Here is a 22,671-nt window from a genome sequence, read left to right on the forward strand (position 1 = left end):
TTCCTTCCTTCTTTCTTCTCTCCCCCAAATGCTCACCCCTGGTTGTGCACACCGGGCTCAGAACCTCACCCTTGCCCAGTGGTGGGTGGCTGCACATAAGACTCTGGGTGATTTAAACCTTCTGATGCCCAGCCCTATCCAGCTCCAGCAATGACAAGGTCAGCTAATCCTTCGAGGCGGGGATGGTGCTGTCCTTGCAGGGTGTTTAGTGGCATCTGATGTCTACCCACTAGCTGACATGTGCATTTTCCACTAGTCACAGCTAGAACACCTCTGGACATCAGCAAGTGGCCCCTCGGTAAAATCACACCTGTTCCGGTGGAAAACTGTTGCCTTAGACATCACTTCATCCACTACCAGCCTCAAGTTCCCCACTCTTGGCCCCAAGGCCTCTGCTTCCTCTAGGGGTGCCAGGTCAGCCTGCATGGGGGCTCCCGAGAACAGGCTGCACCTGCCCTACTCATGGCCAGAGCCTCCTGGCACTGCCTGCTGTACGGCAGGTACCCAGGAAATACTGGAGGAATGGAATTGAACTTGCCCACAACAACAATGACTGTCTTCATAACCATGATGGAAATGGGGACTGAATTGATTTTGGTGTCACTTCAAGTCCTCATGCCCTGGGCTGACGCTGACTTCTGTCCCCAAGGATGCTGCCCTCCTTGTTGGCCCCATCCTGGGTCTAACTGAACCTGTGCTCACCTCCTGTTGGTGCTGGACTGTCCAGAAGGCCTCCCCAAGTCCCTCCCCTCCTGGTCCCCAGAGTCTCCCAGTGGATTTGCTGATCACTGTCTTGGGGATGCTGAACCCTTACTCTCTAGACATTCTGACTCTAAGGGCCGTAACACTGAATCCTCTGTGACTGTAACCCCGTAAAACCTCTCCTTGGGGTTCTTCCTGGTACCATTACTTTACCTGATAACTTGTAGCCAAAATATGATTTCTTATCAACTATTTTTCACATCGTAATAAACATGAGCATATTGACAAATGAAGGCCATGCTCCTAAGAAGGTCTTTCTCTATAACTTTCTTATGTTTCCCCCACTCTTTGTGTCCAGCTGGGTATGCATCTGGGTTCAAATTTTGGCTTTGAAACTTCATAATCATATATGCATGGCTAGTTATCTTTACTTCATGCCTTCTAAGCTGTTATTTATTATTTATTTTTGGTTTTTTGAGACAGTGTCTCACTATGTAGCCCTGGCTGGCCTCAAACTCACAGCAATCCCCCTGCCTCAGCCTCTCAAGTGCTGGGATTACAGGTGTGCACCACCATGCCTGGTGAGACATTGGTTTGGGGGAAAAAGTTATAAAGAGAAGGGTTTGGAATGGAGGAAAGAGAGACAAGGAAGAGCTTGGGGGAAGGAAAGAGGAAAGAGTCTGGGGGAAAGAGGGAGAAAGAGAAAAGTGTCTGGGAAAGAAAGAAAAAAGAAAGCTAAGGGCCAGGGATTTAGCTCAGTGGTTTCGCCGCCTGCTGCGCAAGCACAAGGACCCGAGTTCAATCCCCGGTACCAAAAAAAGAAAAAAAAAAAAAAGAAGGGTTGGGGAAACAGGTTAGCAAGGAAAGGGTTGGGGGAACAGATTGATACAGAACTGTTTGAGGGGAAAGAGGTGAGAAGTGTTTGGGGGAAAAGGCCCAGTGAGCTCCTCCAGTCCACAGCCCAGCACCCCAGTTTATATGACAGGTGAGCTGGAGCAGAGGGGACACCTGGTTGCTGTTTCTAGCTGGACAGTGGCTGATGTCCCCTCCCCAGGGGCTGCTCCTGGCCACCCAGCTGGAGTAGCCCCAGCCAGTCTCCATCTATGTTCCTTTTTCTTCATCTCTACCTGGCATTTTTTTTTTTTTAGACAGTGTCTCACCATATAGTCCAGGCTGGTCTCGAACTCACTATGTAGCCCAAGCTGGCCTGGAACTCATGGCAATCCTCCTGCCTCACCCTCCCAAGTGCTGGGATTACAAGTGTGCACCACCACTCTTGGCCTTTCCTGCTGTTTTTGTAATGTGGCCACCCCCATAAGACTGAAAGTTCATGACAACAGGACCTTCTTGTCTTGGTCATTGCCATGTCCCCAGCACAGAGTCTGTGCTGAATAAATAGCCCCTCAATTTAGAAGTAGTAGAGCCAGGGCCAGATGTGTGTCTCTGGCCAGTGTTGCTCCCTGGATTCTTTCTGGCTCAGAGATTGCCTCCCATGGTGGGGGCACCTGTCCCTCACAGTTCTATGGCACACAGTAGGTCCTCAGGAAAGTGTATAAGCCAGAGAGACCAGTCAGACCCCAACAGCCTGACTTTGGAGGTTTGTGGGGGACTTGGCCAAGGAGTGAGTGGTTAAGCTGCAGGCTCTCTGAGGAGTAAAAAAAAAGCTTGAATTAGTGAAGCATGTTACGTCCGGTCATTGTCTTTCCCCTTTCCCCAATAAAATGCTTAGCCTTGAGATAGTTCCTTGCCCAAACTGCTTTTCTCCTTTTTTTTTTCTCTTACACTGATATTCTGGGGGGAGTTTTGGTACCAGGGATAGAACTTGGGTCCTTGTGCTTGCGAGGCAGGTGGCAGAACCACCAAGCTAAATCCCCAGCCCTCTTACACTGGTATTCTAAATAAAAGTCAGAGATTTCTTGGCTTCAGGTCTACTTCAGAGAGCCTCCCTAATGCTGGATGCTCAGTTGAGATAGCCCCTTCTGGGCTTCTTGGTATTTAGACTGAGTCTTATCTCTGAGTAATCTTTTCATCTTCTGTGCCACCACAGTCACAGACTAAGGCACCCTAAATGTGTGTATACACACACACACACACACACACACACACACACACACACAGGGGTCCTGACGATGTTGCAGAATGTGCTAGAGCCCCTCATGAAACAGTGCTGTGCTCCTGGGATGCCCTGGTGCCCTCGGCCCTCTGGAGCTCATCAGTCCAATGAGCTTGGATTTCCCCAAGATGTTAGCACCTGGATCAGGGGCCCATCCACAGAGATGTGTGGTGTAGCCCCACAGAGCACAGAGCCAGCCTCCTAGAGCAGTGACTGAGGAGGGGGAGGAAGTGGAGATCAGGAAAGAGGGACAGCATCCCACTGGGGTCACACACTGCCCACGGCAGTCACCTCCTCACCAAGCTCCCTGACTGCTGTCTTTCCTTCCTGCTCCTCTCCCTCCACCCCTACAGGGTGTCCGGGGCCTCTTCCTAGCTAAACACACCTGCTGTGTCCAGCTCTGCTCTGAGGATTCCAATGTAGGCAAAGGCGTGCATCTCACAAGCCAGTGTGGAGCTCTCGAAATCAAGCTCCAAGGCTGGGGAGAATGGGAACGGCCCCAGTCAACCAAAACCCCTTTAACTATGCTCCAGATCGGGGCTCAGGGAAAAGGCTCATGTGAGGAAGGAATCTTGCTCCTTCCCAACACGTGCACATGCACGCATACACACACACACACACACACACACACACACACACGCACACAGCTGCGCATGTACGCACCCCTGGTGTTTGCTCACTGGGCTCCCCTATTCCTGAGCCGCCCCACAGCCCCCATGTCCTCACCACTCTCACAGCAGGTTGGGCCTCTCTCAGCTCTCTGGTCCCGAGGGCGGTAAAGACCCGTACAAGTGCACCGCCCCACTGCACCCCGACACCCCGCCGTCACTGGGGAGCCCTGCCCAGGACTCGCTGCTTCAGCCCCTGGGCTGTGACCAGGCGGGTGTGTGGACGGCAGGGTCTGCAGCTGAGCTCCTTCTGCTGCCTGTCCTTCCCCTGACGAAGCGGACCGGGCCGGCGGCCTTATTTACCCTCTCCGTCCCAGTGGGAAGGTCCCTCCCTCCGTGCACCCCTGTGTACTGAGTGGGCCTCGAGCGGAGGCCTAGCCCGTCCTCCCCGTCTCCGGCCCCTCCAGATGGATGAGGTCCGGCCGCACTCTGTTTACTCTGTGTTCTCTGCCCATTGTGCATGACATTGATCTCAGGTTTTGTTTTTCTTCTTCTTCCTCCCATCTCCCTATTAGTTCAGCCTCAGAAAGCCCCTTATCACCTCCGGATGTCAGGCCATTGGGCCTGCCTGGCCAAATAGATTCCCCATTAATTGATTTTGCCCTCCCTCCCCCAGGGAAGCACAAGTGGGCTCTGCCCATTAGCAGCAGTAATTCCTGGAAGGGACCATAAATCACACTGTGTCCCCGAGGGGTGACGTGGGGGGGGGGGCTCGCATCCCTCAGGGTCCACACCAGCCAGAGGGGCCAGGTCCCAGCACACGGGGACACTCAGTGGGCTGACATCTCCCCGACCCCATACCGCGTGGCCGTTTCTCTGGTTGTTGGGGCCGCAGGGTCTCCCCAACACCGGACGTGCTCCTGAGAAAGATGCTCTCCTGCACCCCAGCCAGGTTCAGCCTTGCTGGGCTCTGGGGGCTTGGAGAAGCCTGAGGGTGAGGGACAGGGCAGAGGAGAGCGCGGGAGCACCAGGCCGGGAGAAGGAGCCGCCAGGAAGGGCAGGAGGCCTGCACGCTGACTGCCCGGCGGCGCACGGTTTCTGCACAGCTGGTGCCAGCACACGGTGGGGCCTCAGTACATCGTCTGTACCTGAGTGGAGAGCTCTGCCCACACGAACCCGGAGCTGCTTCCGTCAGGACTGGAAGGAGGCGGGAGGGAGGGCACCGAGGGGCTGCTTCGGCCCTTTCTCTCCCCAGCCCGGCACCGGCGCCCCTCTGCTCCGGCCCACACCCCATTCTCCCTTCATCTCCTCCACCTTGGGACGGCCCTCGTCAGCTTGGATGGGTCCAGCCCCTGGAGGACGCTCGGTGCTGGAGAGGCTGCCTGGGGCCACTGCAGTCCTCAGCACCGGTGGCTGGACTTTGTCCGTGACCCGGAGGACTCTGGCCCTTGCGCTTCTCCAGGGCAGTCAAGGGGTCGATGGCCACACGGCCTTCAGGAGACCCCAGCCCTGCCCACTCCCATCCGGAGGCGGTGGGACGGGGGGGGGGTGGCAGCGCTCTGCTGGGCCCGTCTCTGCAGGACTCGAGGGAAGACTGAGGAGGGTGAGCTGCCTGGCCCAAGTGCTTTCTCATCCGCCAGGATGAGCCCTGTCCCTGCACAGCCCTGTCCCTCCAGCGCCTGAGCCTGGGCTTGTCCAGGACACCGCACAGCCCTACAGGACTCCACAGAAGACAGCCTGGCCCGACAGGCGCCCGGGAGAGGGCCATGGCCAGACCCCAGCGGATGAGCGGCTTCCTCCTCGGCTCAGGGATGCTCCGGCCACGATGCTGCTGGGGTGGGTGGTTCCCAAGCCCTGGCTGCTCAGAGTTTCCTACAGCAGCTTCTCCACTGTGTGAGGGCTGCGGCTGTTCCTGTCCCTTTGCTCAAATCAGCCCCGAGGGGATTAAAACCTCGGTGACCACTGGGAAGGGACAGAACACCCGACAGCGACAGTGGCCTAACACGCAGCTCGGGTTTAACACAGGAGGAATCTCGAGGCAGCGAGTGCAGGAGTCGGCTGGGGTCTCAGCCTCGCCCTGCTCTCGTGGGCCTCTCCCTGGTGGACGCAAGGGGCCTGGCCAGTGCAGCCTGCACAGGGGCGGGAAAGCGGGGCCGGCAGCAGCTGTGTCCAAAGCCCCAGGGCAGACCCTGCCATGCAGGCCGGAGCTGGGCCTGGCCACCCCAGCTGCAGGGGAGCTCGGCATGGGAGCCGGGACACTGCCGGCCCTCAGATCCCCTTCCCGGGCCCAGTGGGCGCCTGCTCTTCCTCGGTGGCCTCTCTGCAGCCTGCTACAGCCGTCCTGCCTGCAGCGTTCAGAGCACAACTGTCGCTGGCCAAGGGCTGCGGGAGCGGGGAGCCCCTGCCCTCCCCGCCAGGGACTAACAGGGCCTCACTTCTCTCACGGAGCTGCCCAGGCTCCGGGCTGAGGCCAGGACGGTGCCTTGTTTGTCTCCTCGCCCGCCCGGCTGGCATCCCCTTCAGTCCCTGCTGACTACGCGGCCTGCACACAAATCTCCCTCTCAGGGTGCTGCGGGGAGCCCAGCCTGAGATGGAGGGGAGCGAGGGAGGCACAGGGGGCCGGGTGGGTCACGCTGCATCACCCAGGGCGGACTTGTACGACACCGGTGTGACAGCCAGGACGGGGAGGATATTCCCTGGGCGACCTGCAGCGTTGGCCTCCGCAGCTCATTAAAGGAAACAGAAGACTCGGCCGAGAAGCACAGCCTTCGCATTTGGCACCCACGGGAGTGCGAAGCCGCACAGCCACTTGGGGACATGGCAGGTCCCCAACAGCTCCACGCAGAGGGACCGGAGGGCCCAGGTAGGAAGGGGAAACAGGTGTCCACGCAAGAACCTCCCCACAGACGTCAGAGCAGCGTTATTCATGACAACAGAAAGTGGAAACCACACAATCTGCCAAGTGGCTATCACACGGGTACAGCAGGTGGGGCACATCATCCTTTGAAATATTACTCTGCTATGAAGAGGAATGGAGTGCTCATGCAGGTACATGTGGATGGACCCTGAAAACATGCAAGTGAAAGAAGCCAGGCACCAAGGGCCACATGCTGCGTGCTGCCTCTTACAGGAAATGTCCAAGGTGGGGAAATCCATGGAGTTAGAAGGCAGATTAGCGGCTGCCCCAGGCTGTGGGGGTCTGGGTTAGGCCACAGGGTAGCAGCCAGCAGGGGGAGCTTGTCGTAGAGATGATGAGCACTGACGGTGGCGATGGCTGCACAACTCTGCAACTATGCTCCAGACCTGAATTGTACACTTCAGGTGTGTGGATGGCAGTTGGTGAATTCTCTCTGTATACCTCTCACACACGCAGGAGCGGAGGAGGGAGAGGCAGAAGCAGCATCAGTTCACCCCTCTGAGCCCTGGCAGCACCCTGGGTCAGCCATGCTTTTGGGTCTCTTTTATTCACATCTGTCCCCACCCAGCACATTATCCTCCGGAGGGACCTGCTGGAGGGGTTCAAGCGACACAAACGACCTGCAGAAGCAAGGAGGCCTCAGTGTCCAATTTACCAGCAGATTGGTGCTGCTGCTCCGCAGCGTGGCGGTCACTGGCCTGATCGCTGTACCCTGATTTGTCACCCAGCGCTCTTCCTCGGGTCCCAGTCCCCAGTCGGCAGGTGGGTCCTCCTGGCCCATTCTGTAGCCAAGGCAACAGAGTAGCAGTCCATTCACACCTGCACGGGGCAGGAGGCTTTCCCAGGAGTAGACGCCTGGGCAGAGTGGGTGCCAGCAGATTCAGCCCAGAAACACCTGATGCCAGGCCAGAGGGGGAGGACAACGGGCTCGGGAGCCCCGGGAGGTCCCTTTGAGGGGCCCTGCCGTGCTGCTGCCCGTGGAAGAGAAGCCGGGCAAGGGTGCGTCCTGTTTGCACTCAGGCACTTAGCACAGCCAGGCTGAGCCTCGCTGTTCAAACAGACTGGGGCAGGGCCTGGGCGCACCCCTGGATGCACGGGGCACCTGCTCCCGCCTCTCCCCACAGCCAGCCTGAGGCCCAGCCCTCTCCCCGCTGTGCCATGCCCTGTGCCAGGCTCTGCAGCTGCCGGGACGGCCGAATACTGCCCCTGCTGTTGGCCTACGTCTGCTACCTGCTGCTTGGGGCCACCATCTTCCAGCTGCTGGAGAAGCCAGCGGAGGCCGAATCCAGGGACCAGTTTCAGATGGAGAAGCTGCGCTTCCTGGAGAACTACACGTGCCTGGACCGGCGGGCCCTGGAGCAGTTTGTGCAGGTGAGGGGAGCAGGTGGGTGGCAGGGATGGGGTGTGGGGACTTGGAGACCAGGAGCTCCAGGCAGGCGCAGAGCTGGGACCCCGAGGGCTGGGGACCTGTGGGAGCAGCGTGTGGTGGGGACAGGGCCCAGTGACACCCGGTCCTGGATTCTGCCCAGGTCTGCACCTGGATCACTGCGGGGCCTTGAGCAAGTCCCTGAGCCTCGCTGGACCCAGGTGTCCCTGTCTGTGGGGTGGCGGCCCCAGACACTTGGCAGCCGGTTCAAGGCGCTCTGTGCTGTCACAGGCAGCGCAGACACGGCTGAGTGTCCGCACTGGCAACGCTCTCCACGCTTCGTCCCCGGCACCTCCTGACCCCAGCTCCAGGCTGCGGCCCCTCCTGCCTGCGTGTGTCCCCAGGGGACACGGCCAAAGTCAGGAGCAGCCACCATGCTGGCCTCGCTCCCCTGGAGCTGGGCTGTGGGCAGTGGCCCAGGTGACCAAAGCCCTGTTGCTCTGTGCCCACGGCGGGCTCTCCTGCCGGGTTCCTTCGGCCTCCCTCCCTTGCAGAAACAAGCAAACAGGTGGGGAAGGTGACTGCTTTTGTGAGGCAGGGGGTGACAACACCCCTACAAAGGGACAGACCTGGCTCAGAAGCCCCCAAGGATGACCGGTGTGCGCTGAGCACTTACAATGTGCCCAAGCAGTGAGGAGCAGGGCTCGGAGCATCAGAACCTGCACCAGGTGCTGTCACCTGTTCCCGTCACCTTCCTCAGCCTGCAGGTGGGAACTGAGGCATGGGAGGTGGAGAGTCCGCCAGGGCTGCAGGTCACTGGTACAGACAGAATCTCGTCAGCTCCGGCCAGGGAGGCCTTGCTGGGCACCACACAGATTAGCATGCGAAGTGGGGACTGGAAACGGCCAGCCGGGCAGCGGTTCTCAGAGCGTGGCCCTGGGCCGGCAGCGGCACCGAGCTGGTTGGAGAGCAGCTTTCGCCCCCCAGCCCCGTGGCCAGGAACTGCAGGCGTCAACGCCGGCCACTGGCATGAAGGGCAGCGCTGAGCTGTGAGGAAGCAGCGTCTGCCCGGCACAGAACTAGGGCGCCCGCCCTCTCCGCACCCCCACCACTCAGAGAAGAAACCACCACGTGCCTGCCCCCACCCGCCCCATCGGGGCTCCGGCATCCGGGCCCCAGGGGCGCAGAGGGGACCCCGGGGACCAGGCCCAGAGCTGCCGGATCAGGACGGGGTCTGCAGGGAGGGCTGTGCTGGGGCGGGAGAGACTGCGGCTCAGGTCCGCATCCTCAGAGCCAGTCGCTGCCGATGAGGCCAGCCCCGGCCCAGGGCCACCGAGGCAGGTGAGCGGCTCCCGGGCCAGCGCTTCGTGGTTCCCAAGGGAACGCAGGCCAGGGGCTGCACACCACAGCTACAGGGCACTGGGCGGGGCAGGGAGGAAGGAGCCCCATTCTCCAAGAGTGCTGGTCCCAGAGACAGAGGGGCCCAAGCCACCAAGAATTCAGCTCTAGAAACACACGCACTGCACACGCACACACGAAACACGCACATCCGTGCAGCACACAGCGCCGGGCACTCAGCGCACCCCACGCAGACGCGCGCGCACGCGCACAGGATTTCTCTGTAGGCAGCGCCAGACTTGCCAGTGGGCGGCAAAGAGCACAGCAGCTCCTCCCCTGCAGGCCCCCCTGCCTCAGCCCCCTCCGAGGGCAGTCCCCAGGCTTCCTGTGGACCCCGGCCCCGGTAAACTAGGTCGCCAGGAAATCTAACCTGAGATGTCATCCAACCTGGATTGCGCTCCTTATCCTAACACTCAGTGCGCATCATCCCCTGGCCACAGCATTTGACTCCCACCTGGACCCCTCCTGGATCGCCCACCTCGGCCCCTTAGGCCCCCTGCTGTTCCCCAGCCAGGCAGCTGCTGGCCTTGGAGCCAACGCCCTTAGGCAAGTCCCTTGGCCAACCTGGGCCTTGGGCTCCCGGCCCTGCAGTTCAGATGAGGCTGTCTGGCAGCCTTGCTGGGTGAGCAGTGGTGATCACCACCCACAGCCAGCTCGGCTGCTGCTTGGTGAGAGTCACTGTCCCTACCTGCTACCCACAGGTCATCTTGGAAGCCTGGGTGAAAGGCGTGAACCCCAAAGGCAACTCCACCAACCCCAGCAACTGGGACTTCAGCAGCAGCTTCTTCTTTGCAGGCACGGTCATCACCACCATAGGTAAACGGCTGCGGGACAAGGGGGCTCCCGAGGCCCCGTCTTAGTCGGGCTCCCTGGGAGCAGAGGCTGGCACGGGACGGGGCCCATCCAGGGAGGAGGAGGGAAGCACAGGCGGGGAGCGGGCAGGTGAGACGGGCAAGACAGGGAACCAGTTGGGCCGCACGGGGTACCTGCAGGTGGCTGGGCCCACACCCTCGGGGCCCTCGGGACAGGCAGAGCCCAGCTCGGCAGGGCCCGAGGGCGAGGATGCGGCCTCCAGGTCTGACTCGGGCCTGGCTGCTGAGAGCTGGTCCCAGAGCGCTGCCTCCCGGCGTCCTGGACCCTCGGGGACAGAGCCGCGGCCTTGTGGTGGGCAGTCGGCTGTGGGCAGGGGCTGTGCCCAAAGCAACAGCATCTGCTGCACCCCTCGGCCAGAGAGCCCGCTCCGCGCCCCCGGGAAGGCCCCAGACTCTCCATAACCCGGGACCCCCCCCCACGCACCAGTGACGTCCACTCGCACACACCTTCCCCACACCCCCGCAGCCTGAGGAGGGCCCGGTGCGGACACCCTGGCTCGGCCCTCAGCCTCCGGTCCGAAAAGGAGGGCTCAGGTGAGCACCATGACAGGAGGCGAGGTGGGTAATTAGATAGGGAAGGCACAGAGCCCTGCAGGAATCTCACCCAGCGGGAGGAGGAAGCAGACGTCAGGAGGGCTTCGTGGAGGCAGCGTCATCTGCAAGGGGCCTTCAAAAACAGCAGGATTTCTGTGATACAGACCACTGAGCAGGGGCGGGTGGGTGCTCATGGGGAGAGCAGAGCATCCGCCCTGCCCCTCGTGGCTGGAAGACAAACCTCTGCTGGAGTCTGAGGCTGGGGTCTGAACTTCCCTCCCTCACAGGATATGGGAACCTCACACCCAGCACCGGGCTGGGCCAGGTCTTCTGTGTCTTCTATGCCCTCGTGGGCATCCCACTCAACGTGGTCTTCCTCAACCACCTGGGCACAGGCCTGCGCGCCCACCTGGCCACCCTGGAGAGGCGGGAGGAGCAGCCCCAGTGCTCCCAGGTAGGGCCTCCCGCCCTCCAGCTCCAATCAGTGCCAGGGGCAAGGCCAGGTTGGGGTGCAGGGCAGAAGGGGAGACAGCCATAGAGAGAAGGGGCAGTGGAGGGATGGGGCAGGGGCAAGGCTGGGTCTCAGGGCAGGATGGACGAGGTGGGGCCGCCTGGAGCTCTGCCGTGAACAGGGCCATCGGCGTAACTGCAGTGGCCCAGGAGCCAGACTTCCGTGCCTCAGCTGGGCACTGGGCCAAGCCTTCCCGGGAAGGGGATGCCATGTGCCAGGGCTCTGCAGCTGAAGGACCCCTGACAGAGCTGAGCATGGGCCTGCAGCCGTTGGCCGGGGAATCTGGGCCTGCATCACTGTGGTCATCACAGAGCTCCGGTGTCCTTCCATGTGGTCAAAACAGAACCAGGCCACCCAGCTGCCCCTAGGCCCCGCCCCCTGGAGGACAGGGATGTGGCGGGACCTGGGACAGTTCAGTGACTTCCTGCCTAGATCTGAGTCCCCCGGGAGCCTGTTCAAGCGTGACCCTCGAGGGGGCTTCAGATCCCTCCTGTCCCACTGACAGCCTCTGCCTGTGGCTGTCACCCTGGCCGGCCAGGTCACACGCCCATGGATGAGGCCCCACCCCAAGGTCTGCGGGGCAGGCACCTGGTCTCCCCGCTGCAGCCTTCCAGGTGGGCTCAGGGCTGCTCCCCTCCCAGCTCCTGCAGGTCCTGGGCCTGGGCCTGGGCCTGACCCTGGGGACCCTGGCCATCCTCATCATCCCGCCCGTGGCCTTCAGCCACGTGGAGGGCTGGAGCCTCAGCGAGGGCTTCTACTTTGCCTTCATCACTCTCAGCACCATCGGCTTCGGGGACTACGTTGTGGGTGAGGAGGAGACAGCAGGGATCTCGGGTGGGAGACCCACTGGGATTCTGGGTGGGGAGAGAGCAGCTGAGGATGTTTCCAGGCAACAGTGGTTCTCAGTGACCTGCTCAGGAGTCTCTGGTCCGGGCCGTGGCCATTCCCCGGGGACCCTGCTGGACCTGGACGATGGGGGCCCTGGGAACCTGGGGGTGGCTGGGCCCTCAGACACCTGCTGTCCCTCCTGTGGCAGGCACGGACCCCAGCAAGCACTACATCCCGGTGTACCGGAGCCTGGCCGGCCTCTGGATCCTCCTGGGCCTGGCGTGGCTGGAGCTGCTCCTCTCCCTGGGCCCCTTGCTTCTGCACAGGTGCTCACGGCTCTGGCTGCTGGTCAGGGGCGGCGGCCTCACGGACGGGCCAGCCCCTGACCCGGAAGAGCTCCCCAGGCCTCAGAAGAGCCCCATCTCTGCATGAGGCCCCCCACGGGCCCAGCAGCCCCCAGCCTCTCCAGCCCAGGCCGTCTGCCCTCGGGTTCCCCGCCCTGCCCTGCCCACTCACTCCCCAGCCAGGGCTCCTCAGCTCGGCAGAGAGAGAAAGGGGGCGTGGGGAGGAGAAGGAGGCCCCGGGTCAGCCGGGTGTGGAGTGGACATGCACCCCGGACCCAGAGCCCCTGCCCCCAGAGATGACCTGGGAAAGCCCCAATGGATCCCTGTGGCCAGAGCTCCTCCCTCCCCACTGCGCCCCCACACCTGAGACAGACAAAGGGTTCGGGTCTCTGTCCCCCTGGAGAGGCGCACAGTGCGCATCCGCCGCCGACCCGAGCCAGCTGTGCGCAGGGAGACAGGTCTGGGGCGCAGCGGGGAGCGTCCTGTCCTAGCTGAGCCTCTGGCCTGGCAGGCGGAGGAGTAGCGAGGCAGCCGCAGAACAGCGCCCAGAAGCCTCCGTGGGCCCGAGGCGGGGATGGCGGTGCGTGGGGATGGCTGGAGCGGCGGGCCAGCCCCCTGGGCAGGCTGCGTGCCCACAGGAAGCTGCCCTGTCCCCAGCAAGGCTCAGGACCTCTAGGGTGTCCCCACCTCCCTGGACATGACCTCCGGGGACCCCCAGGCACCCCTTGACCTCATCACTCCTCAAAAGCGCTTCCAAGCACCCCGAGAAGCCAGAGGCCAGCAGATGCCAGGAGCCGTCCAGGAAATGAGCCCTGGACCCGGCCTCCCGAGGGAACGCGTCCTCCAGGCCCAGCCTCCTCCAGCCGGCCTGCGGCCACTCGGCCAGACCGAGGAGAGCTGTGCACAGCGCCGCCCAATCAGTGGCTCCCCCTCTCCCCCCCTCCCTTCCCCACTTCTCCTCCGCCCCGCCCCGTATCTGGGTGTGCACTCCTCTGAAGGGCGGATCCCCGCAGCTCGGGCCTCTTTGTCCCAAGGATTGGGTCCCGAGGTGGGGCAGGGCGGCCCGTCCCCACCCCCTCCCCATACCTTCCCCACGGGGACACTGGCCAGGGGAGATGGCGGCCCCACCCTGTGTGGCTCCCACTGCAGGCCGGGGGCTGGGGACTGCGACCTGGTGCTCCCTGGCTGTCACTGGGCTCCTCGTGTTCTGTGCTTGAGGGCCGTGCCACAGGCCACACCCGCCCTCTTCCAAGACAGCCCAGTGCAAACGTCGCCAAGGTGGGGACCTCACGCTGAGGTCCAGCAGGACTGAGGGCACACAGGACTCCCGAAGTTGGGAAAGGGTCCCAGAGGGCAGTGGGACTCGGCCAAGTCCCTTGTCTGGGGCAGCGGGGGGGGGGGGTGGCTGGAGTCTGGGGCAAACGTAGGGCTGAGTCCATTTTACCCCAAGTCTTCGGACACCATGGACGGAGAGCACAGCCCCAGGGGAGGTGGCTGGGAAGGTGTGGAAGGAGGACAGAGGTCAGCGAGGGTCCCAAACAACGGCGGCATGGTTCTGATCCACCTGGTGGCCCCTTGAAGACCCATCTCAGAGTGATCACCCTCTTCACCTAAGGGAGAAACACTGTCAGGGAGGAAGCAGCTACCTCAACAAAATCTGCTGAAAATCTTCCAAGGCAGATGCAGGAGCTGCTTCCGCCCAAAGAAAAGGATTATAGCTGGGAAGCAATGGGCTGACTTGAAAGCCTGGGGAGAAGGTCTAGGGAAGCTGATGCTTTGGTAAACAAGCTCTTTGCAGAGCTCCCACGTATTCATGAGACTCTACAAGGTCGTGCACATAACTAATGGATAAACAATTTTTGGTATACAAATGCAACAGAAAGTTTAGTCTTTAAAAGAATAAATAATGATAAATGTAACAAGGTGGATGAATCTTGCAAACAGTCATGCTAAGTGAAAAGATCCCAGTCACAAAAGGTATTTATGGTATGATTCCATTCCTAAGAAATGTCCAGAAGGGCAAATCCAAATAGAAATTCAATGAGAGGTTACCAGGGGCTGGAGGGAGGCCAAAATGGGAGTGATTACTTGATGTGTAAAAGGATTTGATGGGGAGAATAAAAATGTTCTTGAGTTAGTGATAATGGTTGCATAATTTGTGACTGTAAGAAAAATTTTGAATTCTACATTTTAAAATAGTGAACTTTATCTTACATGAATTATAGGCCAATTTTTAAGAGCTGTAAGGCTCAAACACACTGGTGCAGCTGAACTTTTGAGGACGCACTGGTCTTCAAGACAAGCTCCTCTTCTCATTGGTCAAGGGCAGTCTCATCTGCTCAGCAACCCTCTCCCATTGGCTGTACCCCTGCCATTCTGAAGACAAGGTTTCCCAGGCACTGTAGCAGGGGCAGGAGGGACCAGATGTTTTATTTTTTGCAAACTTCCAGTTAGGGGTGTGGGCCCCACAAGCCAGCCTCGCCCATTCAGGCACTTCTGCCTCAGGACAGAGACTTGGCTGAGAGGTCAGCGGTTGGCACTGGAGGGTCTGACTTGTAGTTTTAGCCTCAGCTTGCGTCCCTTCCTGGTAACCCTGTGTCGCAGGTGTCCTTGGTCCAGCAACCCTGAGGTGCTGCCCAGCCTGCACTCGGCTGTCCCCCTGTGAAGGCCCCCAGCACTGTCCTGGGAGCCACTGCCTCAGGTCCCCACACCCACGGCCACGGTCTCCCCCACCCCAGCATCCCCTATGGCAGTTGTTCTCTTAAACTGTGGAAAGTTCTGGAAGCCCAGGGTGGGCGGGGCGGGGCTGGAGCAGGGCTTCTGATTGGCTGCCGAGGTGGACGTGGTGTGCGCGTGTCCGCGGGTGGGCGTGGCTAACGGCCGAGACGTCGTTGGCGGTTATTCTCTACTCATTCTTTCCACAGAGCCTCTCCGCGAAGGGCTGCCTCCCGGGGCTCCGGGACATGGGGCGACCTAGAACTCCCTGGCTGTCTCCGTAGTCTCACCCAGGACGTCGGTGGAGCAGCGCGACCCCGTCCGAGTCCTCCGGGCTCTGCTCTCCCTTTGTCTGCTCTGTTCTCTCAAGGAGTGTCCACGGTACAAGGTGGACAGGGACAGACGGGTCTCTCCCCGCCGGGGCAGACGCGGGAATCCGAGGGCTCCGCCTCACTGTGGTTTCTGCTCCGCAGCCGCCGCCCCGTGACCGTGATCACCGTCGCGCTGCGCAGGGAGGCCGAAGCCCCAGGTCGGCTGCGCCGCCTGGAAGTACCTACGGGATGAAGCAGCCGCGACCCGAGCTGTCTTCCGAAGGGCCCGCTGCGGCACCGCGCCTGTCCTCGGAGCCCGGCCCCGCCGGCCGCGATTCTGTTCCAGCAACGCCGGGAGCTGGAGCCCTGCGCGGGGATCCAAAGCAGATCCGGCCCCTCTCCTGTTTTCTGTCCTTTCTGTCCCGGGCGCAGCTCCCACCCCAGGGCTTTGCCATTTACCAGCACCGTGGAAACTGGGCTCTTCCCGTGGCTCAGGGCTGCCTTTCCTGACCCTTTGTGCCCCACTCGGCTCTTCCTCAAGGAGGATGGTGTGTCTCCGGGGCCTGGTCGGCCCCCCAGGCTCCAGCCCCGACCCAGTCCCCAGGGCACAGCAGCAGAGCTGAATAAAGGCGGTGCCATGCTGATTGCTGCACTGTTCTGTGCGCTGATTCCTGCCTGGGTTCCGTGTCGTCCTCCCACCCAGCCAGGGGCAGTCGCGGGTGCGGGAGGGAGCTGGAGGCCAGGAGGCTGCTGAAGGGGCTGCACGGCCTCCCCTCCCCTCCCAAGCTCATGGGCAGCTTAGGTGGGGACCTGGCATCTGTGGGGTAATGGACACTTGGCGGACTGTAAGAGGCCAGGCAGGAGCTAAAGGGACAGATTGATCCACCAGCACGTGAGGTCCTTCCGACCTGGGTCGGAGAGGTAAACCGTGGTTCGTAGTGAGGTCCTGGAGTTTTATGAGTTTGTATTTTTATAACTATTCTTCTGGTCTCTGAATGAGGGTGAAGGGAGGCTAAGGAACTGCCTGCCGGCGGGAGGGTGGAGGTGTCCCGGTCAGTGTGAAGAAAGGGCTGGTGTCGCAGTACACCTGCAGGGTTGGTGACTTACCTGCACCTCGCTCTGAGCAGGGAAAGTTGGAGCAGAACACAAAACATCCACTTCCCAGCCTCGGAGTGGCCTAGTGGCCCCTCCCGCCTTTCCTCTTCCCGCTTTCCCTCCCGGTCATGGACACCAGAGCTGCGGTGGAGAGAGCAAGGACATCCTAAGACGGCTCAGCTGGGTCCCTGGTCGCCTGTGCTTTCTGCCCATGATGGCCGAGGAGGAGTCTGGGGGTGTCTTCTCCGAGGGCTCTGGGGTCTTGAGCAGGAATGACGAGCCCATGCAGACCTGGAGCCACCGTCTCTGAGCTCTGAGCTCCTCAGGGCACAGGGCATGAGCCCTTCTGTGTTCTCTCCCGGGAGGAGTCTTGAGTCCCGCCTGAAAAGTAGGAAATCACCTGTGATCAGAACAGTGCCACCCAGTAGGGATGCTGGCAAGCAGAGGAGGGCGTATTTGGAGACTTCTTTTTTTTTTTTTTGGTACCGGGGATCAAACTCGGGTGCTTGTGCTTGTGCTTGCGCAGCAGGAGTCGAAACCACTGAGCTAAATCCCCAGCCCTGACTTCTGATCTTTTGCAGCCCTGAGAGGCCGGGCCCAATACACATAATGACCATCAGTGTCCTGCAATTGGTAACAGTAGGCAGGGGAGAGGAAATCTTCGAGGCAGACAGGACAGTGACCCTGTCCTGGACATGGCTGAGACTCCGTGGGGGGCCCTACTTGCCTGCTGGCTTTGCTAGGTAGAGGTCCACAAGGACAATCCAGGTGGAGCCCGGCCCCTGTACCTGTCACCTCCCCCTCCTCTAGACCTGGATGGCGGGGGACTGGACCCCTGCCCTGGGCCCAGACAGCTGTGTCCCCCACCAGGCTCTTCTGACCTCCCCTCCCCTCCCCTTATCTGGGCCCCGCCCCCTCTCTGCCCCGCCCCCTCTCTGCCCCGCCCCCTCTCTGCCCCGCCCACAATGGACAGTCCTCTCTCACTCTCCCGCCAGATGGGTTGGCTCTGGAGAGGCAACAGGGCCTCGCATCCGTGGAGGGCTCTGCAGTGGCCTTCTCAGCCCCATCTCAGCTCTCCGGGCTCCTGTGGCTCCGCCCACCTCTCCCAGGCCTGGCTCTCCTCTGCCTGGGCGGACACTTTCCTCTCCCGCTCAGGCTGTCTTCTGGCCTCGCTCTGCGCCCTCTGCCCTGCAGTGGCCTCCACCTGTCACCTAGGGCTGAGGGAGGGGCGTGCTGTGACAGGATCTCCAGTTCTGGGGCCAGAAGACTTAAGCTGAGACCACTGCTGCCCCCGAGCTCTACGAGAACTTGAAAAGCACCAAATCAACAACTCTGATCATCAGTTTGGGAAATCTGTAAAATGGAGACGGCAGTGATGGGCACAGCAGTTTTCGGCAGCGAATGTGAAAGGATCTTTCAGGACCCAGGCTGCATGCACTGACTCTGGCTGAGGTCACGCAGAGTGGTTGTACCTGTGTCCGGCTGGGTCTCTTCCCCGGGGCAGCAGGCATGAAGGAGCCCAGCCAGCCCACCCTGGGGTGAGCGCTCCCCCTTGAGACCCCTCATCTCTGGTTTAGGGTGGAAAGCAGAAGTGGAGCCCTGTTCTTGTTTGCTTATGCTGGACACAGACCCCCTTATTCCATAACTGAGGGAGGAAGGAAGACCTTAAGGCTCCAGAGGAAGTTGCCAAGCCAAGTCCAGCCCCTGTTCCCCGATGGCTGAGGCCAGATGAACCCTAGTGGTTCCTGTGATTGCTCAGAAGGCCGAGTTGGGGGCTTTCTGCTGTGTTGCTGGCAGTGGCCATCTTACCAAGGCTCCTGAGATTGTAACTTGGTGCTTCCTGGGAGCAGGAGCTATACTTACTTACTTTTCTCCTTGCTGAGACAAATACCCAACACCTAAAGTTAAAGGAGGAAAGGTTTATTTGAGCTCACAGTTGGTAAAGGTTCATAATCAGAAGGCTCCAAGGCAGGGTGGCATGACAGGCATCGCAGAGAAGAAACAGACCATGGCAAAGCAGGGCAGCAGAAAGCAGCCAGCAGTGAAACCACAAGCAGCAAGCAATGGCAGCAGCCTTCTCTCAGTCTGGGAGGAGTCGCACATGAAAAGCAGGAAATCATGTGGTAACAGAACCTCCACGCTGCTGACAGAGGAGGGTTTGTTTGGAGATGTCACACCCAGGGTGGGGCAGCCTTAATCCCAGCATCCATTATTAATCCCAGCATCACACACCCTAGATCCAGCCACCTCTGAAAAGCCCCACTATGACTGCCTCAGGTTTTGGGGGACATCTAGATACAAGCCATAACATATGCTGTGTGTATCTTTACTTTCTCAGTGCTGGGCCCAATAGCAGGCACATTTGTCGATACCCATAATGTGAGTGTGAAAGCACCCATGGCTGTGGCAGATGGTTGTGTTTGATGGTACCTGCAGCTGAGCTCAGGGCACAGCCCAGTCTGTCCCCCTGGGCCAGGTGCATGCTCCTCCCTGATACCTGTCACCATGCACGCTCCATCACATAGAATTGTTTTGTTAAGAACACAAACGCCCACCTCAAGCTGGCTGAAGCAGAAAAGTGAAGGCACTGGGATTTGGGGTTCTCTCCAGTTGTATGACAGCCCCAAAACTTCCTGGCTTAAGACAATAACCACTTTGCGATTTGGTCACCGTTTGGCAACTGGGCGGGGTTGGTGGAGCTCAGCTCCCCTCAGCTCTCTGCAGTCTTCAGGGAAGGCTAGAGCAGCTCAGAGCTGGTCACCTCATCTGGGCCCGGATTCTCATCTGAGGCCAGCGCAGCCTCCCTCAAAGCGTGGTGGCCTCGAGGTAGTTGGGCTCGTCACGTGCAGCAAAAGTGGGAGTGCTCGACCTTCTTTAGGCGTCAGCCTGGAGTTTGAGCACGATGAAGTCATCCTCTTGGCAAAGCAGGTCACCGAGCTGTTAGCTTGGAGCGCCGCCTCGTGGCCAAATTTTTGATTTAGGTTTAAAGCCCTCTCGTTCAGAAAAAAACAAAAAGAAAAAGGGTTGGGGATTTAGCTCAGTGGTTCCACCACTTGCCTCGCAAGCACAAGGACCCGAGTTCGATCCGCGGTACAAAAAAAAAAAAAAAAAAAAATTAAAAACTTCCCCATTCCATCTTTCATTCCATTCCCTGGCCCAAGATCCACCCCTGCCCCAGGACTTCAAAGCTGCCACTCTGCCTGTCGGGGAGCACTGAAGTCTACAGCAAAATCTAATCTGCTGCTGCGCCTGCTACCATCATCGTCTCCAGGTCTTGAATCCTGACCTCTACATCATACATCTTGATCTCTGGCTATCAATTTTGACCTCTCTAAAACCTAACCAGGGGCAGTCCCGACTCCAGGCAAGGAAAACACACAGAGCAGCAGTTCTAAGGACACATGGCCACATCAGGCGACAGGACTCCGTGTCCTTTCCTACAGACTCACACGCTCCCTGCCCCTCCCCCCCAATCCTAGACAGTGCCCAACTGGCACCTAGCTGGGCAGCAAGAACAGTATTTATTTATTTTTGGTACCTGGGATTGAACTCAGGACCTTGCACTTTCGAGGCAGGCGGGGCACCACTGAGCTACATCCCCAGCCCAAAAGGACAGTATTTAAATCTCCAGATTCTGGAGCCAATGTTGGACTCTACTGTTCACCTTTGAGCCACTTTCCAAACTGCTCTGTGTGTGTGTGTGTGTGTGTGTGTGTGTGTGTGTGACTTTTCCCGGCAGGGAGGGCCTGAGGACTTGGTCCCCCACCCAGTGGACTGACACTGATTTAGAATATCAATCACTCAACACCCAAGTCCTCCGAATGCCTTTAGCAAGAATTCTGTTGGGTCAGTTTACCAAGACTCCTCTTACCCTTGAGGTATGTGCTTAGAGTTTCCCATCCACTGACTGTCACACTGCTTGTTGGTGGTAGATTCAGCTGTTAGACCCATTTGTGTTGAATTCAGAATCAAGCTCAGTTTTACTAACTCTTGCCCCTATTGCAATGGTACTGAATGAAGTCTGTCTTTATTGCCTTAAAAAAATAGAACATCGGTCACTGCTGTTCATCCCTAGGCGAAGTATGTGGATGTAGTCAATTCTTTATCTGAAGCCTGGCCTTCAGTGAATGCGCCTCCAGCCACAGTTGTCCTCTGTATTGACTTCTTCGAGGGCCCAGCCCTGCATGACTGCCTATATTTCTAATTAGCTTAGCTGTCCACAATACTAGTACCCAGATGGGCAAGAAAGCCAGTGTCAAAATAAAAAAGAAAGCCAGTGTCATTTTTTGTTTGTTTTTTTGAGGCAGAGTCTCACTATGTAGCCCAGACTGCCCTCCAACTCTCAGGGATCCTCCTGCCTCAGCCTTCCGAGTGCTCAGATGAGAGGCATGCACCGCCAAGCCTGGCTCTGAAAGCCAGTGTCTTGTAACTGCTTCCCTCCTGGGTCCTCAAGTGTGTCCAGGAAGGGTGTACGCATGCACACCAGCATGGGCCTGGGCACATAGATGAGGGGATCCCATGTGGCATCCTTCCAGGACCTCTTGCCTGGACTTTCAGGACCTCCCTTCTACCTTCTACTCTGCTGTGCAGAGCTTCCCTGACACTTCTCTTGCAGACTAAGAGGAAATTTTACTAGGATAGGGGCTGGGGGACTCTGGCGGGAGACCTACTAATCACAGCTGAGGAATATTGGGCTTACAGTCCTAATCCTCCCTTACTGAGACCAGTGACCTGAATGGACTAGGCTCCAGAGATTTTTCATGCCCCAGATGATACTGTTCCTTTAATTAACTAATGTTCTATCTGGACCTCCAATTATAATTTTTATGGATGAACGAGTTACATTAAATCTTACTTCTCCTTTCGTTCACCCACCATTATGTGTCACGGGAAAGCTTAAAGGAAATTATCCCTGGGCCCGGGATTTAGCTCAGTGGTTCCGGCGCCTGCCTCTCAAGCACAAGGTCCCGAGTTCGATCCCTGGTACAAAAAAAAAAAAAAAAAAGAAAGAAAAAGGAAATTATCCCTGTTCTATAGCCAGACCTCAATCCTGGGGACATTTCTCCCAACAAGATAGGGTTATGATTACCTTAGGCTCCACCCCAATGTCTGCCCAGGAGACTACAATGTATCATCCTAATCTTCCCATTTGCAGGTCTAGAGTTGCTTTTCCACGTTAAGGATGGCATGTTTCTTTTATGGGAGACTTGCAGGGCCCAACATGGGATAAATACTATTAATTCTGGCTGCTTCTTTGTAGACTGGGCACCTATTGGTGCATTCATTGGATTATTTAAAGAATGGGCCAGGGCCAGGGATTTAGCTCAGTGGTTCCGCTGCCTGACCCAAAAGCACAAGGACAAGAGTTCAATCCCCGGTAACAAAAAAAAGAAAAAAAGAATAAAGAATGGGCCAACCTCAGTTTTCATACTCATGAAAATCAAATGCTTATTTCTTTTTTTCTTTTTTTTTTGGTACCAGGGATTGAACTTGGGTCCTTGTGCTTGCAAGGCAGGTGGCGGAACCACTGAGCTAAATCCCCAGCCCTCAAATGCTTATCTCTAATACGGCCAATAAGATAAACTGGATGGGAAAGGGATTTAATTCCCCATCCTTCAATATATTTATAAAGAAAAGCCAGGTCCCATACAACATACTATTTGGAAATTGGGATTGTCTTTCTTTCCTGGAAAATGTACACGGGAAAAGAGATTAATGCACCAAGTGGTATAACTGGAGTCAGATTAGTTTTCCATCTAGATAAAATCATTCCCACAGATATCTGTATCTATGACCCTTATTTATTTCTCGAGGGCACTGTTAATTGGCAAGCAAATTCCTTTTCTTGTCATAATTGTTGTCTAACTCACTGCTTCAGAACTGGAGACATCTTCAGTTCACAGACAGTCATTATTATGGCCAGGTTGCCTGGTGGTGGTTACCTGGGAACCTCACAGAACCAGGATATCATTCTTCTGCCTCACTTTTTCTTCATGTATTGTTTGATCATTTGACTCATCCTGTTAAGCACATGGTGGGACTCATAATTGCTGGAATAATTTCCTTAGTATTGTTAATTTCCAGTACAGTGGTTGAGTCTATAGCCCTGATCCATTCTGTCCAGACTGCTCATTGTATAGATAATTGGACACAAACTGCTGACAATAGCTGGAGAATCCAGCAAGACATTGACCTTAAATTACAAAAGCAGGGGGCCGGGGATTTAGCTCAGTGGTTTCGCCGCCTGCTGTGCAAGCGCAAGGACCCAAGTTTGATCCTGATACCAAAAACAAAATTACAAAAACAGGTTATTCTCCTAGAAACTGCACTGTTATAGATGGGAGACCAAGTTGAAAG

The 22,671-nt window shown here is 58.2% G+C and overlaps 1 protein-coding gene and 2 long non-coding RNA genes across 8 annotated transcripts; 2 read left to right on the forward strand and 1 right to left on the reverse strand.

Moving 5' to 3' along the window:
* Positions 1–6,332: 6,332 nt before the first annotated feature.
* LOC106009494 (uncharacterized) lies at positions 6,333–10,935 on the reverse strand. Of its 6 annotated transcripts, none has more exons than XR_015440234.1 (6): positions 10,752–10,935; positions 10,581–10,643; positions 10,091–10,293; positions 8,383–9,928; positions 7,571–7,807; positions 6,333–7,122 (listed from the first exon to the last, which is right to left on the reverse strand). It is a non-coding gene; the product is annotated as an uncharacterized LOC106009494 (long non-coding RNA). The 6 variants fall into 6 exon arrangements; XR_002395697.2 differs by having other exon boundaries at positions 8,383–8,522; positions 9,793–10,293; XR_002395696.2 differs by having other exon boundaries at positions 7,571–8,253; positions 8,383–8,522; positions 9,793–10,293.
* Positions 7,305–12,281, forward strand: LOC101711771 (potassium channel, subfamily K, member 16). The gene is made up of 5 exons (XM_004846681.3): positions 7,305–7,711; positions 9,806–9,920; positions 10,798–10,964; positions 11,663–11,828; positions 12,058–12,281. The coding sequence occupies exons 1-5, from the start codon at positions 7,430–7,432 to the stop codon at positions 12,279–12,281; spliced, it is 954 nt and encodes a 317-aa protein (XP_004846738.3). The 5' UTR covers positions 7,305–7,429.
* Positions 12,282–15,088: 2,807 nt separating this feature from the next.
* On the forward strand, positions 15,089–15,863 carry LOC110349615 (uncharacterized). The gene is made up of 2 exons (XR_002395694.2): positions 15,089–15,296; positions 15,382–15,863. It is a non-coding gene; the product is annotated as an uncharacterized LOC110349615 (long non-coding RNA).
* The last annotated feature ends 6,808 nt before the right edge of the window (positions 15,864–22,671 follow it).

Source organism: Heterocephalus glaber, unplaced genomic scaffold (assembly GCF_053883595.1).
Source record: "Heterocephalus glaber isolate CG9 unplaced genomic scaffold, H.glaber_assembly_v1.0 deba00001497, whole genome shotgun sequence".
NCBI classification, from domain to species: Eukaryota; Metazoa; Chordata; class Mammalia; order Rodentia; family Bathyergidae; genus Heterocephalus; species Heterocephalus glaber.

Coding starts and splice junctions, on each gene's coding strand:
- LOC101711771 (XM_004846681.3), top strand. CDS start 7,430: ATGCACGGGGCACCTGCTCCCGCCTCTCCCCACAGCCAGCCTGAGGCC. Junction 7,712..9,805: donor CCCTGGAGCAGTTTGTGCAG/GTGAGGGGAGCA, acceptor TGCTACCCACAG/GTCATCTTGGAAGCCTGGGT. Junction 9,921..10,797: donor CACGGTCATCACCACCATAG/GTAAACGGCTGC, acceptor CCTCCCTCACAG/GATATGGGAACCTCACACCC.